The sequence below is a fragment of the Eucyclogobius newberryi genome, unplaced genomic scaffold (genome assembly GCF_026437365.1).
Source record: "Eucyclogobius newberryi isolate DKJ021-1_F unplaced genomic scaffold, fEucNew1.0.hap1 SCAF_21, whole genome shotgun sequence".
Classification (NCBI taxonomy): Eukaryota; Metazoa; Chordata; class Actinopteri; order Gobiiformes; family Gobiidae; genus Eucyclogobius; species Eucyclogobius newberryi.
In genome coordinates, this window is record NW_027315846.1 from 28406238 (window position 1) to 28424778 (window position 18541).

At 45.1% G+C, this 18541-nt stretch overlaps 1 protein-coding gene across 1 annotated transcript in view; it reads right to left on the minus strand.

Moving 5' to 3' along the window:
* Positions 1-735: 735 nt before the first annotated feature.
* The window catches only part of LOC140370234 (MAPK/MAK/MRK overlapping kinase-like), a 56372-nt gene continuing 38566 nt past the window's right edge, over positions 736-18541 (minus strand). Inside the window, exons 11-12 of the mRNA XM_072457295.1 lie at positions 12906-13112; positions 736-1143 (exon numbers count right to left, since the gene is read on the minus strand). Coding sequence (XP_072313396.1) covers positions 1066-1143; positions 12906-13112 — 285 coding nt within the window. The 3' untranslated portion in view covers positions 736-1065. The remainder of the gene's footprint in view (positions 1144-12905; positions 13113-18541) is intronic.

Consider the following 18541-nt stretch of genomic DNA (forward strand, 5'->3'; position numbering starts at 1 on the left):
ACCAGAGAGTTTCACTCTATTCTGAACTGTTGTGATGTCACGTGAACACAAACTATTCTTAAACACCATGTGACCTTCAAATGAATCACATGAAACATTCACAGGATAATAATGATAATGTGGGACCAGTGCAGAGGTAATTATGTGTCCAAGGGACTCGACTTATGAGAGTCTTTACATTGGAATATAAAGTCACATTTGAAGTAGAAAAGGACTTTCATTGCGTGGGTAAAAGTTCCATGGTGAGTCTTGTCTTGTTCCTCAGTATTGCTTTGATGGAGGTGGATGTAACAATACCTCGACTGTGCAAAAAGTAAACCTCCTTTGAATATTAGCACCAGGTAAAAGTCTGAGCAGTGGTGGAAGTAAAAGTACTTTAACTTTACAAAAAATAGATAAATCTACTTTTGGAATGTTCTTTAAGAGTAAAAAGTATTTTACACTGATTGATTCACGATTCTTATCAAAATCTCTACATTCAACGCATTATTTTCTTATTTTCTCTTGTGAATTTATGTTTATAATTTTTTTTGCTCAAATTTGGAGCTGGACCTCAAAACCTGAGCCTTCAAATCGTATTTATATCGATCTTTATTCAACCAGGAAACGCCCACTGAGATTAAGAATCTCTTTTTCAGGAGAGTCCTGGCCCCAGAGGGGAGGAGCCTATTCTACATGAAACCGGAGCAGACCTGGAAAGAGTCGACCTCAGGATATTCTGTGAGGAAAGTACTTCCTACTTCCCAATCCAGCTCAAAACTCTAGTGCAATAGAAAACAGAGAAACCTGCTCTCAAATGTAGTGGAATTAAAAGTACAGAATTTCCACTGTAAATGTAACGTAACTTAAGTAAAAATACCTAAAAATGTAGCTTAGAACAGTGCTTTTATTTTTGTACTCTGTTACTTCCCCCCACTGAATCTGAGATGGACAATGAAAATAAAAAGAGAAAACATTTGCTATAAAACAATGACCCTCCGTAGACCATTGTCCTGGGTGTACTTTCAGGTCCTTGTGTATGAGGAGCCCTGAGGCTCCTGGAGGCCCCCGCTCCAGATGTGGTCCTCAGTAGGCTCCACGTTTCCGCTCCACAGGGGGCATGTAATACGTCTTGTAAGCTGCTCGGTGTGACTCGTCCCTGGGCTGTGGACACAGGAATGAACATTCAACACAAAGGATAGGATAAACACACAGATCCCAGCTTAGCCTGCGCAGATCCCAGCTAAACCTGCACAGATCCGAGTTAAGCCTGCGCAGATCCCAGCTTAGCCTGCGCAGATCCCAGCTAAGCCTGTGCAGATCCCAGCTTAGCCTGCGCAGATCCCAGCTAAACCTGCGCAGATCCCAGCTAAACCTGCGCGGATCCCAGCTAAGCCTGCACAGATCCGAGTTAAGCCTGCGCAGATCCCTGCTAAACCTGCGCGGATCCCAGCTAAACCTGCGCAGATCCCAGTTAAGCCTGCGCAGATCCGAGCCAGTGTCTGGCTCAACCTTTTTGGGGCGCACAGCTGCAGCCCGGGACACACATGGTGCAGACAGCGCTCAGATAAACAACACGCCTACGATCTACGTTCAGTCAGGCATGGTGCAAGTGCCTCCATCACATGACTGAGCAGAAGGTGATGAATCTGACGCAAGACACAATCACTTCAGCTCCAGAGAGAAACTTTAAGACAATAATCGACTAAAACAAAAGCATGTTTTTTATTTTGGATGTTTTTATTACACTGAAAAACCTGCGTCTTTACTGAGAGTAGTTTGGATCAAGTTACTGTTGCTTTAAGGTTCGGGAATGTAGCATTTGTATTTGATTATTTATGAATAGTTTATTTAAAGGGGACAGAACAGAGAGCAGACCTGGTCCTGACCTGAAATATACAAAGAACATAATATGACTTCATGTTCACAGGCCCCTGCTTCACTTGTTAAACTGGTTCAGATGTGAGGGATTTCACTTGGGCAGGTTTAGGGCCGTATTTTGACCCCAGACTTGGCGTTAACAGGAGCCCTTTCCAGGGGGCGGGGCCTGGGCGCTCTTTTGCTACCTTCCCGACCTTAACGCTGGTGTAAAGTGGCGGGACTCGGCCGCTAGAGTGGGAGGTGCCAGTCCATATATGGTGATAGTATTTGAACCAATAACTGATAACTGTGGCATTCCACAGCGCCCCCTGTGGGAGTTGTTTGTCATGGCCTCATGTCCAGACATAGAAAGAAGTGAGAAAAAACATTGTTTGACTTCCTTTTTTCAATTTGGTTCCAATATTGAAAAATAACAATAATAGTAATAAATAAAGATAAGATTTTGAAACAACGGATCATTGTTTCTTGACCAGTCTGGTTCAGTCTGGTCCAGTCTGGTCCAGTCTGGTCCAGTCTGGTCCAGTCTGGGCAGTAACAGGTGTCCAACGCTGCAGGTGGAGGTGTCCAGGAAAGAGCTTTAAGAGCGGAGAGTGGGAAAAACATTTTACCACGTAAAATTTGACTTTATTAATGAATCTATAAGTTATAATTAGTGTTATTTATGCCCATGAAGGTTGTTTCATCATGATTATCTCGTCCATATGGGGACAGTATTGTGCAGTAGAATTGAAGTTTATTAGTTATGATTCTAGCCACTCACAGAATGCACCGGACCACGCCCTCAAGCTGCTTCACTCCACCTCATATTTTGGCACGATCACGCCTCTTTAGAACTCCACCCTCTCAGTTTCAGCAGTTGCTCCGACACAATATGCTTGGAAATGAAAGTTAACGCTAAGACTGGGGCAAATACGGCCCATCGTGTTCCAGATGTGTGGCCGTGGTCCACACGGATCACACTTATGAATCATGTTACTTACAATTTCTGGAGCAAGATTATTACAAATTTTAAATATAATTTTTAGAACGATTACTTAATAAAATTGTCATAATAAATTGTGGTTTTCTATAATTGTTGGATAGTGCTTTATTGTCTGTTTGTACAGAGGTTACACTGTCCATGGCCCCGCCCCACACAGTGAGAGAATATGAGTCGTGGAAGAGGAAATACTTTGGCAGTGAAAGGTCTTATTGGCCTGAAGCAGTTGAAATGAGTCCTCATAATCTTAGATATTGATTTAAATACAGACAGTTGTCTTCCAACGACTCAGACACAGTAAATATGAGCTGCTAATGCTTTGAATTTATTTACAATAACATTGTAACCCAGGTGAGAAACGCGGATCTCCCGTTTGCGCGCCCCTCGCACTCTCTCTCTCTCGGTTCATTACGTCATCACGCTGTTGCGCCGTGCGTCAGCCGGTCAAATGGCGCTGCGCCGCCAATCGTCTGCATATAAACAGGAAATAAGTTGCGGCTCGAGACATGCCGGTCGGGGAATTCGAGTTGTTGCTACAGGAGTCGACTACCGGTCCAGATCACCTTATTTAGATCATATATTAACGTCGAAACTGGCCAGATTGGATGGCGAGCTAGGAACAGAGTCGAACTGATCCAGACTGATCTTTCAGGCAGCAACCCTTTGTGAATTTTCCAACGTGGATGATTTTTTGAGATTGAACTTTACGATGTAAATACCATCTTCTACCCCTATTTTGTAAATAATTGATGAACGGCCATTCTTGTACAGTGAACCCTCGTTTATCGCGGGGGTTACGTTCCAAAACGAACCCGCAATAGGCGAAATCCGCGAAGTAGAAACCTTTATTTTTTTACAGTTATTATACAATGAAATACTCCATAAAACATTGAAGCTCACGCGCGCCGCTCTCACCGGCCTCTCACGCGCGCTCTCACCGGCCTCGCAAACTTCAATTTGGCAAGCGGTTTTACGTACGTGTACATATTAATCCATAACGTTATTGACACACAGGTAGAGAAGATGCGGAGAGACTGTTTAGCCAATCAGAATGCAGAACACAATGCATGATGAAAATCCGCGTTATATATCGAGGGATCACTGTATATTATGTTTACATGTTGACTCAATATATGGTACCTGCAAACTTAATTATTGTCTCCTACTTACTCTGTTCCAAGAGCCGCATCTAGCACTTCTGAACTAGCCCAATAACAACACATTGTTACCTGTGTTTATCCACTTTTAAACACTACCTTAAGTGACACACATGCTACATATTCTTGGCGAGCTAGCCAGGAGCAGAGTACAGAGAGACATAATTCTGGTGTATTTGTATTGATTAACTGACAATGGACATATTTGAGAAAAAAGGCATAAAGATCCCAAATTCAGTTTTGGTTCAGTACGCTACACATAATGACGGATGTCGAAGTTGTAGATTTTTTAAAACGTTACGGTTCAGTTTCTAAAACAGAGATTATTGGTGAATCGGATTCTATTTTTCATGAGTCAATTGTTGTAGAGTATACCTCAGGAGCGAGTTTGATTGATTTGCGTAGTATGTTACCGTATACTTATGTATGTGAGCTTGATAAAGTAAAGTTTGAGATTTTAGATTTGGCTACCGTGTGCGCAGAAAAGGTTGGGAGAGTAAAAACCGAAAGTTATTTGTCGGAGTTGCAAAAAGTGGCTAAAGTAACTGGTCAGGATTTTACTATTGTTTTGAACGGGGTGATGTCTCTGCTTGGCCAAACCGTCACAGGGCTTCAGCCTGCAGTCAAGGATCACCCAGTGCCACCAGTTCCCGTCCCTTCAGTTCATCAGCTGGAACCTGGTCCTGCAGCCCAACATCCGGATGCAGTGCCAAAGTTGGAGCTGTCGCCTACAAGCCGACACTCAGCACGATTCTCCCAGCCAGATTTGTCACACGCCAGTCCCAATCCTCCAGAAGTTCAGCGTTATGTTGTCGAACATATCGTCAAGAATGACGATAATAGTATGAGCTTCAGTTTGCAACGTCTCAGATATTTCTCAGGAAGAACACCAGGACCTCAAGTCGAATCTGACTATGACACTTGGCGTTCTGGAGTCGAGCTACTGATGAAGGACCCCGCTGTGTCAGACCTTCAACGATCACGCAAGATCTTTGAAAGCCTGTTACCACCTGCTGCTGACATGGTCAAACATCTGAAACCCGACACACTTCCAGACATTTATTTGCAGACATTGGATTCAGCCTACGGTACAGTTCAGGATGGCGATGAACTATGCGCCAAGTTTATGGACACGTTCCAGGATGCTGGGGAGAAGCCGTCCACCTATTTGCAGCGTCTCCAAATAGCTTTAAATCTGGCTGTTAAACGGGAAGGAGTGTCAGGCAAGGACAATGATAGACATTTGCTGACTCAATTCTGCCGGGGTTGTTGGGACAATTCGCTCATTTCAGACCTTCAACTAAAACAACGCAAATTTAATCCCCCATCTTTTGCAGAATTATTATTGTTGCTCCGGACGAAGGAAGATCGTGAGACTGCCGAAACGTGCCGCATGAAGCAACATCTGGGCGCTGGAAGACCCCGAGCCATCCATCAGGCCCAGTATGCCTTCACCGATGCTGGGGAGAAAGGAGAAATTGCTACACTCACTACTGTAACACAAAAACTTTCAGAAGCAGCTGGCCGCCCTCACCGCAGTCCAGTCCAATCCAAACCAGTATGTTCCAAAGGCCACACCTCGCAGTCAGACAGGTGAGGGTCAGAGGGCGGGCAAGCCCTCAAAGAACCCGTCTTCTGCACCCAAGCCTGGCTATTGTTATCGGTGTGGTGAAGATTGTCATATCAAACCTCAATGTGTCAATCCCCCAAACTCAAGCCTTGTTGCAGCGAAGAAAAGACAATTTACTGAGAAACAACAAAGATGGCAGTGATTCAATCCGTCATATCAACAGACTTTAAACTAGAACCAGTTTCAGTTACGGGGCGAACTGGAACTACTGCGGACCAACAATGTCCCACAAGAAAGAACAGAGTAACCTGCAACCGACTAAATCAACCCGCTCAGGCTAAGCCATCACGCTTACCTCAGGGTTTAGTCGGATCCAAATGCACAATCAGTGTGAAAGTGTCTGGTCCTGAACTTTACTATCTTTTGGATACAGGTTCCCATGTCACAACAATCCCTGTATCCGTTTATAATTCTTATTTTGCCGAGCAACCTGTGAAGCCTCTCCATGATGTGAGGCAACATTTAAGGGAGCTTCTGGAGGCTGGTGTCATACGTGAATCGGAGTCTCCATTTGCTTCACCAATTGTTGTTGACCGAAAGAAAAACGGCACTATTCGACTATGCATTGATTACCGGAAGCTGAACCTGCAAACAGTCAAAGACGCTTATGCTTTACCCAATTTGGAGGAGTCATTTTCTGCCTTGACTGGTTCAAAATGGTTCAGTGTCTTGGATTTAAAATCGGGATATTATCAAATTGAGATGGAGGAGTCTGACATAGCCAAAACTGCTTTTGTTACTCCGACTGGATTTTGGGAGTTTAACAGGATGCCCCAAGGTGTGACAAATGCGCCCAGCACCTTCCAGCGATTAATGGAGCGGTGCATGGGAGATCTCCATTTAAAGGAAGCTTTAGTCTTCCTTGATGACATTATTGTTTTTTCGCACTCCTTGGAAGAGCATGAAGAACGGTTGCTGCGGGTAGTACAACGGTTGAAGGAGTATGGACTAAAACTTTCTCCAGAAAAATGCAAATTTTTCCAGACGTCCGTGCGTTACCTGGGACACGTTGTTTCGGAGAGAGGAGTTGAAACGGATCCAGATAAAATTTCAGCCTTAAAGTCATGGCCAGTTCCTACAACACTGAAAGAACTGAAGTCATTTCTGGGATTTGCCGGATATTATAGGAGATTCATCAAAGGATATGCCGGCATTGCTAAACCACTGAATAATCTCACACGAGGTTTAACTCCTCCGTCCAAGCGTCAACCAAAGAACACTTCGAACTCTCTAGACTTAAGAAAGCCTTTTGGTGAGCGGTGGTCCTCCGCATGCCAGCTGGCCTTCGAGTCATTAATTGGAAAATTAACAAGTCCCCCAATCCTTGGCTTTGCGGATCCAGAGCTGCCATATATTCTCCACACCGATGCCAGTGCTACTGGCCTTGGGGCTGCGTTGTATCAGGAGCAGCGGGGAGAACTGAGGGTTATTGCTTATGCTAGCCGAGGGATGGCAGCTAGCGAGTCGAGGTACCCGGCGCACAAACTAGAATTCCTTGCCCTCAAGTGGAGCGTCACCGAAAAATTCCACGATTACCTGTATGGGGCCAGCTTCGTCGTTGTGACTGATAACAACCCGTTAACTTACCTCTTAACATCAGCAAAGTTGGACGCTGCCAGTCACAGATGGCTTGCTGCCCTTTCAACATACACATTTAAACTTCAATATAAAGCCGGCAAGAAGAACCAAGACGCCGATGGTTTATCTCGCCGTTTGCATGATCATTCTACTGACAATCAGGAGCAGGAGGACATGGACCTTATTCATCATTTCACACAAGAGCATTCCTAATCTCCATCTGATGTAGAGATTGATTCCACCATCGTCTCCACCATCCGTCACAGTTGCCTTGTGAGAAGCCTCCCGATCATTCCACCAGATACTGTGGTTGCTGTAGTGGAATCCTTGGGTGTGTCATCGAGAGCTATTCCCGACTGCTATGCAGACGAAAATAAACATGGACTGCCGGTACTTTCCCCTGTCTTTTGACAGGACCTCAAAGAGAAACAAAGAGCTGTCATAAAGGAAGTTATTCATCAATTGGAAACTGGCAAAACTGTTCCTCCGACAGCACGGCATGAACTTCCAGATCTTGCACTCTTATTGAGAGAACTAAATCGGTTGGAATTACAAGAAGAGATTTTATATCAGAGCAGGAAGGATTCAGAACAGCTTTCCTATCAGTTGGTTTTACCTGGGGGACTTAAGGGCTACTGTCTTGTCAAGCCTCCATGATTATATGGGCCACTTGGGAATTGAGAGGACTTTGGATTTGGTTTGCTCAAGGTTTTTCTGGCCGCGTATGTCTGCTGACGTGGAAATGAAAATCAAAACCTGTTCCCGGTGTGTGAGGCGCAAGGCACTTCCGGAACGTTCTGCACCATGGTTAACATCAAAACTACCCGTCCTTTGGAGCTACTTTGCATGGATTACTTATCGCTGGAACCAGACCAAAGTAACACTAAGGATATTCTGGTTTTCACTGATCATTTTACAAAATTTCCAGTAGCAGTACCAACCGCCAATCAAAAAGCAAGAACAGTGGCGAGAGTTTTATGGGAAAACATCATTATTGTCTACGGGATTCCAGAACATCTTCATACTGATCAAGGACCTGACTTTGAATCAAAACTCTTAAAAGAACTTTGCCAACTCGCTGGTATCATAAAAACACGAACAACTCCATATCATCCTCGGGGAAACCCTGTGGAACGGTTCAATTGCACGTTACTCAGTATGCTTGGAACATTGCAACCAAAGCAAAAAACTAAATGGAAGGACTATGTAAAGCCCTTGGTGCATGCATACAATTGCACGAGAAATGATGTTACAGGGTTTGCACCTTATGAGTTGATGTTCGGCCGAGCACCACGGCTTCCAGTAGATTTGGCGTTTGGATTGCCGTTGCGGGAGAATAATTCCAGAACGCATTCCCAATATGTTGCAGCATTGAGATCTCGTATGGAGGAGAGCTTCCAAATAGCATCAAAGAACGCAGCCAAATCTGGAGAAAGGAACAAAAGCCGCTTCGAGTCACTTCGTCCAGTTTAGAGGAAGGGGATCGAGTGCTGGTTCGAAATGTGAGACTGCGGGGGAAGCATAAACTTGAGGACAAGTGGGAGAAGGATGTATACGTAGCGCTGGGACGTGCTGGTGATTTACCAGTGTATACCCTGCGTCCAGAGAATAAACCTGACAGACCAACTCGTACACTTCAGAGATCTGCTTCTTCCATGTCCTTTCCTTCCGGCTGCTGACGATCCAGATCCATTGCTCGAACCATCACGACGGCCTTTGACCCGAAGCCAGAAACCGGCGTGGGATGAGTCTATTGATGATTGCTTGGATGAGGAGGAGGATGAGCGGGAGGTGCGTCCATTTTACGTGGAGCCAGCAACCTTCCATATCAACCGTACAGAACCAGAACAAGCCAGTTGTAACCAGCCTTTATCCAATGCTGCCAATAATGTACCGTTGACTATAGTCAGTTCTGAACCCGCCGAAACCTCAGAAACCTGCTTGCCTGAAGAAGCTCTTGAAGTGTCCCTACCTGTGACGGAAGACTCTATGCATGAACATTTACCTGAAGAGCTGGAGCCCCTTGGCCAAGCAGGGACATCACCTCACCCTAATGAGTCTTTACTCAGCCAACTTGAACCAGTTGTGGAATCGCCAAATTCATTTGTAGATGAGTCTGAAACATCGGTCCAGCGTCCTACCCGACAGCGTAAACCACCTTCGCGCTTACAGTACGCAACCTTAGGTAATCCACTTATATCAGTTGTGCAAATACATTTCCACGGGTTGATTGACGCTTATAGTGAAGTACTTACAACCCCATGTAGCAACCGAATTTTCACAGTCGCAAATTCAAGACATTTAGTTATGCATCGGGAGTTGCATGATCTAAAAAGGGGAGGGTGTAACCCAGGTGAGAAACGCGGATCTCCCGTTTGCGCGCCCCTCGCACTCTCTCTCTCTCTCGGTTCATTACGTCATCACGCTGTTGCGCCGTGCGTCAGCCGGTCACGTGGCGCTGCGCCGCCAATCGTCTGCATATAAACAGGAAATAAGTTGCGGCTTGGGACATGCCGGTCGGGTAATTCGGGTTGATGCTACAGGAGTCAACTACCGGGCCAGATCAAGGCAAGGCAAGTTTATTTGTAGAGCACATTTCATACACAAGGCAATTCAAAGTGCTTCACACAGCAGGAAAAATGCATTCAAATCACAAAGAAATTACAGAAACAGAAATACAATAAAATTAACTAAATTAAAAATTATCAATCCAACTGATAGTCTAAACTAATAAAATCACAAACAAAAGAGAAGAGTGCAAAGAAAAAATCCTTTCAGTCACATGCACAGCTAAACAGAACTGTTTTTAGCTTAGATTTGAACATTGTCAGAGTAGAAGCCTGTCTCACATCTTCAGGAAGAATCCATCCATCCATCTTCTGCCGCTTTATCCGGGGCCGGGTCGCGGGGGCAGCAGTCTGAGCAGGGACTCCCAGACTTCCTTCTCCCCAGACACTTCCTCTAACTCCTCCGGGGGGATCCCGAGGCGTTCCCAGGCCAGCCGAGAGACATAGTCTCTCCAGCGTGTCCTGGGTCTTCCCCGGGGCCTCTTCCCGGTGGGACATGCCTGAAACACCTCCCGAGGGAGGCGCCCAGGAGGCATCCGGAACAGATGCCCGAGCCACCTCAGCTGGCTCCTCTCGACGTGGAGGAGCAGCGGCTCTACTCCGAGCTCCCCCCGTGTGGCCGAGCTCCTCACCTTATCTCTAAGGGAGCGCCCAGCCACACGGCGGAGGAAACTCATTTCGACCACTTGTATCCGCGATTCAGGAAGAATGTTCCAGATTTTAGCTGCATAAAACTGAAACGCAGATTCCCCATGTTTTGTCCTGACTCTGGCACCAGCAGGAGGCCGGTCCCTGAGGTCCTCAGAGTCCGAGATGGTTCATATGGCACTAACATATCCAAGATGTACTTTGGTGCTAGGCCATGGAGAGACTTGTACACAAGCAGAGCTGCTTTAAAGTCTATTCTCTGAGCCACAGGGAGCCAGTGCAGAGACCTGAGAACAGGACTAATGTGATCATACTTCCTGGTTCTGGTCAGGACCCGAGCAGCAGCGTTCTGGATGTACTGCAGCTGTTTTACAGCTCGTTTGGAGAGGCCAGTGAGCGGCCGTTACAGTAGTCTAATCTACTGGAGACAAACGCATGGATAAGTCTCTCTAAATCTGGTTTTGACACTATATTTTTGATTTTGGCCATGTTTTTTAGATGGTAAAAAGCTGCTGCAACAAAGTACTTCCTGTCTTCCAGATAGGACCTTAACCAGTTTAGGGCAGTGCCAGTGATGCCCACCCAGTCCTCTAGTCTTTGTAAGAGGATCCCATGATCGACAGTGTCAAAAGCAGCACTCAGATCTAACAGAATTAAGACTAAGGCTTTGCCCGTGTCAGTGTTCAGGCGGATGTCATTTGTCACCTTGACAAGAGCAGTCTCAGTGCTGTGATGAGGTCTAAAACCTGACTGAAAAACATCAAATGAGTTGTTTATTAAGAGGAAATCTGTGAGCTGCTGGTAAACAACCTTTTCAAGGACTTTGCCCCAAAATGGCAGATTAGAGATGGGCCGGTAATGAATCACCTTATTTAGATCATATATTAACGTCGAAACTGGCCAGATTGGATGGCGAGCTAGGAACAGAGTCGAACTGATCCAGACTGATCTTTCAGGCGGCAAGCCTAGAGCTTCACAAGCCCGGACTCCACAAGGACTCCACCTGCTCTGGTCGGGCCGGTAGGAGGCTCTTGTAGCCACCCTTTTAGAACTTTCCAAAGAACATTGTACTGCTGCTTAATGAACAATTTGAAACCACACTGCACTTTACAATTCAGCGTGACACACGCTGAGGACCCTTTGTGAACTTTCCAACGTGGATGATTTTTTGAGATTGAACTTTACGATGTACATACCTTCTTCTACCCCTATTTTGTAAATAATTGATGAATGGCCATTCTTGTATATTATTTTTATATGTTGACTCAATATACGGTACCTGCAAACTTAATTATTGTCTCCTACTTACTCTGTTCCGAGAGCCGCATCTAGCACTTCTGAACTAGCCCAATAACAGAACATTGTTACCTGTGTTTATCCACTTTTAAACACTACCTTAAGTGACACACATGCTACAACATGGTTTGAAAATCATTTGGAACAGGTTTTTATTTTTTAAATAAATACTGTTATCATTGGGAGGTTTGTTCAATAACATTCAAATTCTACTCTAAAGGTTGATAACTTGAAAATGATGATGACTTTTCATTTATATTGAATCAGAGAAAAGTATAGTGCAGACAGAACAGCAGGGGGCCCAGTACAGAGCCTTGTGGATCACAGTTTTGTGTTCTAGAGGGGCTGAAATTGTGCTGATTACTTTTTGTTTAATGACAGTTGAATTTGTCCTATAGGGAATGCAGTTTATGTTTGTCACTGTGATCTTTGGGAGCATTTAAGTAAGTAAGTATTTATTTATGATTATTTAATGAAACTGAACTCTCTATAGGGTCATTAAATATCTGCCCCATAATATTTAGTTGTTTTGGGCCTCTATTGTTTTCATGTTTAGAATCTGAACCCGATTCTTCCATCAGGTGCATGAAATACTGTTTGTGTAAAAATGTATGTATGTAAAAAGCTCAGAGAGGGAACATACAATTTACAAAAAAATCCTCCAATCAGTCCAATTAGTCCAAAGTCTTATGAATTTGTCTATTTTCAAATCAAGTTTTGAAAATTTCCATAATTTAATTCCAGTCCTTGATCGTTGTACATTTCAGTCCAATACTTCTGAGCAACATGAACATGGTTTACCTCCTGGTGCCACATGGTTTACCTCCTGGTGCCACATGGTTTACCTCCTGGTGCCACATGGTTTACCTCCTGGTGCCACATGGTGTCTCCAACAGTGAACATTTCATTGTGAATAATGAGCACTTTGACATATACAAATATAGAGTATATAATCACAGGGACAGTCATATGCACATCATGTCAATTCTAAAGGACACTGGTACATTATTGGGTAAGCAGTTGCTGTATACTCAGAATATCATGAAACCAATGAGCCCTTTGAAACGATGTGCTACTGACGCTAACACAGTACATCAAAACCATCAAACACAAGCTAGTCTGCATGAGGACCAATGTATGGTTACTTATATTTGACTTTGCTGCAGTTTAGAAGTCAGTGATGCACTTGCCTTGGTCAGGCGTGGGAGGCACTTCTTGGAGGTGATGGCTGGAAGCGTAGCACGGTGGCTGACGGTGAAGGCGGGCATGGTGGACCTGGGCATGGTGGACCTGGGGAAGGAGATCTGCGGCACCACCAGGCTGAGCTTGGGCAGCTCAGTGGAGTAGTTAGGCAGGTTCCGTCTGAGGATGGGCTCTGCTACGTGCTTCAGGTTGTGCTGATGATGGACAGACAGTCGGGTTAACAGTCGCTGGGACCACGTATTCACTGATAAATGTATTTGAAAATACTCTTCAACAACAAATTATTTTCAGACAGACAATACAAAATACATGCGCATTTAAAAAAAACAGTCGCTTGAGTTCTCAGCAAAAAATCCTCTATTATTCCTTAAAGAAAATGCTCTTTACCAAACAAAGATATGCGAGTGAGTCCACATTTTCAAAATTATCTTGAAACTTAGAAAACAACAAACTGAAAGAACAATTTTTAAAATATGGGACAGGCAAAATGATGTAATCTTAACTAAACAAGACCAAATTCAATCAGTATTTGAATCCTTCTATAAAAAACTTTTTTCAAGAGATTTTGACCAATCAGGGCATGAACTTCCCCTCACGGCGGCTTCAGCGCTTCCACAAACAACTGGGCATTGCTGGCATTAAGACCACTCCTTTTATCCGCAGACGGATGGATTCGTGGAGCGCTTCAACCAGACTCATCAAATCCTAACCCTAATAAAAATGCTATGGAAGTTTGTGGACGATTTAGGAAGAGACTGGGATTGTTGGCTTCCGTTCCTGATGTTCACCTACAGAGGCACTCTAGACCTCTACAGGCTTCTCACCTTTCCAGCATCTATATGGGTGGGATGTGCTGAAGACAACCTGGATCTCTTCAGAGACCAGACGGAGTGACAGAGGGAGGGATTGTGCAGTTAGTGCCTGGAACAGTATTGTGAGGCTCAGATAGTGCTGCTACTACTTCCCTCTTCAAACAGCAAAGATGTATGTCATCACCAGGCGTAAGGGGACCGTCATCTACAAGATCCACCATCCAGAGAAGAAGGCCAAACAAACATACCACACATTGTTGAAAAGAACCAGTTGATGCAGTTCTCAAAACTGCAGTTGGAAGTGGAGGAAGTGGAGGAAGTGGAGGAAGAGGAGGAGCCTGATGTTGCCCTCATCACTGAAGTGGAGAGCACACTTGACCTGGCCCATCTTAACGCCAACCTGGTCATCGAGCTCCGGCAATTCTTCAGTGAAATGCCTTCTCTGGTCTCCGCCAAACCAGGAAGGACTTTTGTGATTGAGCACAATATCCAACTAGGGCCTGTTAATTTCAAAATGTCAGCTTTGTTCGGAGCTTGTTAAGGCCCCACGCTGAGACATATGTCAATCCTTTTAACAGCTTTTGAACCCAGATATGTCCTGATGATGCTGCCTAGTTTGGAGTTCATTGGATACAAACCCAAGGACAAGTTTGTTAAAGTATGAAGGGTAGATTTTTGAACTCTACATATTTCATTTCAAAATGGCCACTTTCTTGATTGTGAAGTGACCTGCAGATGACCTCTGAGAGTTACCACGGTGAAAGGAATGCCACCTAATGCTTTTCATTATCTAATAGCACCATGCCCCTTTTTGGAGCTCCACATACCTTCAGGGGTTTGTATGACTGCACACGGAGAGGCTTCATGCTTGGAACGTTGGAATTCACTTTTCCTAAAATGAGACATATTTTCTCCCAAGATAAGAGCTAAAAATCAGCTAAAAGATGATGCAGTTTTATTAAACAATAATTTAATTTCAGACTTTGTCCGCATGATGAATTTACTGTGCATAATGTTAATGTTATTCTGCGTGTTAATTTAACGGCTTACGACTTGTCTTGTGAATATTTTATCCGGTGTTCAAAAGAAACCGTCCAATATGACAGGTCTAAACTACATGGACCGAATCAGTTCCATCAAAGAGGAAGGACCTGGGAAGAAGAGAGAAACTCTTTCTCTCGGCTTAAACTAAGCTAGTTTACCTAAGCTAGGACAAAAGACATTCCAGAGAGGAATCAAGGAGGATGACTTTGCTCTAAGTTATTCTGTGCCCGTCTCTGACCTGGTCATCGGGGGAAAGCCTCAAAGGAAAACGCAGATCAAGTGGACTTTGTCCAGCACCTGCACAGCTCCTGCTTCTGGTCGTGTGAACGCACATATTTCACTTTAACTCTAACACACAACTAGATAGATCCAGAGCGATTGTGTTTAGTGCCTCTGCCTGTTAATGACTCATTTGCATATTCCATATCCATATTTTATGTTTAATTATTTGGTAAACCGCATTTGGTAAAGTGTTCATTCATTTCCAGAAAAGGGGTCAATGTCATGATTACATTCTCATAACCTTCAGATTCACTTTTTTTTATTTTTTTATTATTTAATTGAGGATTGGTAATTGCCTAAACAAGGACAGTGCCCCACATATTGTAACTATTAAAGATATCCACATGCTGTGTGGCACATTTGAAACCGTGATCCAATTCTTTAATAAATATCAACTTTTTCAGTTGAAGAAATACTACATATGGGTATGAGGTATGGGATATGGGTGTGGGGTTAGGGTTAGAGGGGTATGATGAGGGGTTAGGGTTAGAGGGTTATGAGGGGTATGATGAGGGGTTAGGGTTAGAGGGTTATGAGGGGTATGATGAGGGGTTAGGGTTAGAGGGTTTTGAGGGTTATGATGAAGGGTTAGGGTTAGAGGGTTATGAGGGGTATGATGAGGGGTTAGGGTTAGAGGGTTATGAGGGGTATGATGAGAGGTTAGGGTTAGAGGGTTATGAGGGGTATGATGAGGGGTTAGGGTTAGAGAGTTATGAGGGGTATGATGAGGGGTTAGGGTTAGAGAGTTATGAGGGTTATGATGAAGGGTTAGGGTTAGAGGGTTATGAGGGGTATGATGAGGGGTTAGGGTTAGAGGGTTATGATGAGGGGTTAGGGTTAGAGGGTTATGAGGGGTTAGAGGATTAGAGGGGTATGATGAGGGGTTAGGGTTAGATGGTTATGAGGGGTATGATGAGGGGTTAGGGTTAGAGGGGTATGATGGGGGGTTAGGGTTAGAGGGTTATGAGGGGTATGATGAGGGGTTAGGGTTAGAGGGTTATGAGGGGTATGATGAGGGGTTAGGGTTAGAGGGTTATGAGGGGTATGATGGGGTTAGGGTTAGAGGGGTATGATGAGGGGTTAGGGTTAGAGGGTTATGAGGGTTATGATGAGGGGTTAGGGTTAGAGGGGTATGATGGGGGGTTAGGGTTAGAGGGTTATGAGGGATATGATGGGGGGTTAGGGTTAGAGGGTTATGAGGGGTATGATGGGAGGTTAGGGTTAGAGGGTTATGAGGGGTGTGATGGGAGGTTAGGGTTAGAGGGTTATGAGGGGTATGATGGGGAGTTAGGGTTAGAGGGTTATGAGGGTTAGGGTTAGAGGGTTATGAGGGGTATGATGAGGGGTTAGGGTTAGAGGGTTATGAGGGGTATGATGAGGGGTTAGGGTTAGAGGGTTTTGAGGGTTATGATGAAGGGTTAGGGTTAGAGGGTTATGAGGGGTATGATGAGGGGTTAGGGTTAGAGGGTTATGAGGGGTATGATGAGAGGTTAGGGTTAGAGGGTTATGAGGGGTATGATGAGGGGTTAGGGTTAGAGAGTTATGAGGGGTATGATGAGGGGTTAGGGTTAGAGAGTTATGAGGGTTATGATGAAGGGTTAGGGTTAGAGGGTTATGAGGGGTATGATGAGGGGTTAGGGTTAGAGGGTTATGATGAGGGGTTAGGGTTAGAGGGTTATGAGGGGTTAGAGGATTAGAGGGGTATGATGAGGGGTTAGGGTTAGATGGTTATGAGGGGTATGATGAGGGGTTAGGGTTAGAGGGGTATGATGGGGGGTTAGGGTTAGAGGGTTATGAGGGGTATGATGAGGGGTTAGGGTTAGAGGGTTATGAGGGGTATGATGAGGGGTTAGGGTTAGAGGGTTATGAGGGGTATGATGGGGTTAGGGTTAGAGGGGTATGATGAGGGGTTAGGGTTAGAGGGTTATGAGGGGTATGATGGGGAGTTAGGGTTAGAGGGTTATGAGGGTTAGGGTTAGAGGGTTATGAGGGGTATGATGAGGGGTTAGGGTTAGAGGGTTATGAGGGGTATGATGAGGGGTTAGGGTTAGAGGGTTTTGAGGGTTATGATGAAGGGTTAGGGTTAGAGGGTTATGAGGGGTATGATGAGGGGTTAGGGTTAGAGGGTTATGAGGGGTATGATGGGGAGTTAGGGTTAGAGGGTTATGAGGGTTAGGGTTAGAGGGTTATGAGGGGTATGATGAGGGGTTAGGGTTAGAGGGTTATGAGGGGTATGATGAGGGGTTAGGGTTAGAGGGTTTTGAGGGTTATGATGAAGGGTTAGGGTTAGAGGGTTATGAGGGGTATGATGAGGGGTTAGGGTTAGAGGGTTATGAGGGGTATGATGAGAGGTTAGGGTTAGAGGGTTATGAGGGGTATGATGAGGGGTTAGGGTTAGAGAGTTATGAGGGGTATGATGGGAGGTTAGGGTTAGAGGGTTATGAGGGGTGTGATGGGAGGTTAGGGTTAGAGGGTTATGAGGGGTATGATGGGGAGTTAGGGTTAGAGGGTTATGAGGGTTAGGGTTAGGGGGTTATGAGGGGTATGATGAGGGGTTAGGGTTAGAGGATTATGAGGGTTCTATTTCATCCCTACTGACCGCCAGAGGCGGTGCATAAAGCACTGGATGATCATCCTTGCTCATACACAGGTCGATAATTACAAAAAAGTCACCTTTGACCCCCGGTGGCTCACGTGAGTCTCTTTTCACCTTCTCGGATGCAGGTTGTATATGTGGTTGTTGTTTGGCTGTTTACTGTTTTCCCACAAAGTTGGTTCGTTTTGCCGCTTGTAGCCCGTTAGCCCTGTGACTGTGGTACAGTCGGTGCAACGAGTTCGCTCGCCCTCCTGGGGCTGCACAAGCGTGTCGGACCGGTTGCAATGAGGAGGTATATTTACGTTGTTTTCTACGACTGGTAAGTACCCCTTTAATGCATTTCGCCGTAGCCGTGCGCTCGGTAGATTTTTGTTGAATTTAAACCGTACAATCGTACCCGGTTTTGTGTTTATCCGTGCTTGGTTTGCGAATAGAGCCACGTGGCTTTAAGTTCTAACTATTGCCGTTTTCGGGTCATTAGTTCTGAACTACTTTGTTTTCAGCCGGTTACACACAATCTGTGGCGTTTTTGGCTCGACCTGGTTGTTCCTGTAGCTGGTTTTATGTTTACATTGGGTCATTAGTGGCGTGCTCAGCTCAATCTGATCCCGCGCGTCACCTTCACATAGCGGGTCATTAGTGGCGTTCACTGCTCGACCTGAATCCGCTGCGCCCCTCTTACCGGGATAGAGGTTTTATATCTTAGAGTCGCTAGTGGCGTTCTGCTCGACCCGACTCTGTTTGGGCTCCGGTCTTATCATGCTGGAGTCCCTGTGTTGCTGGTCCTGCCTGGCGCCGCTGCAGCCTGACGATGGGCATGATCTCTGCCCTGCTTGTCTTGGAGTGGATCATCTTCGGGAAGCACTCTCCGATGATGCTTGCTCCAACT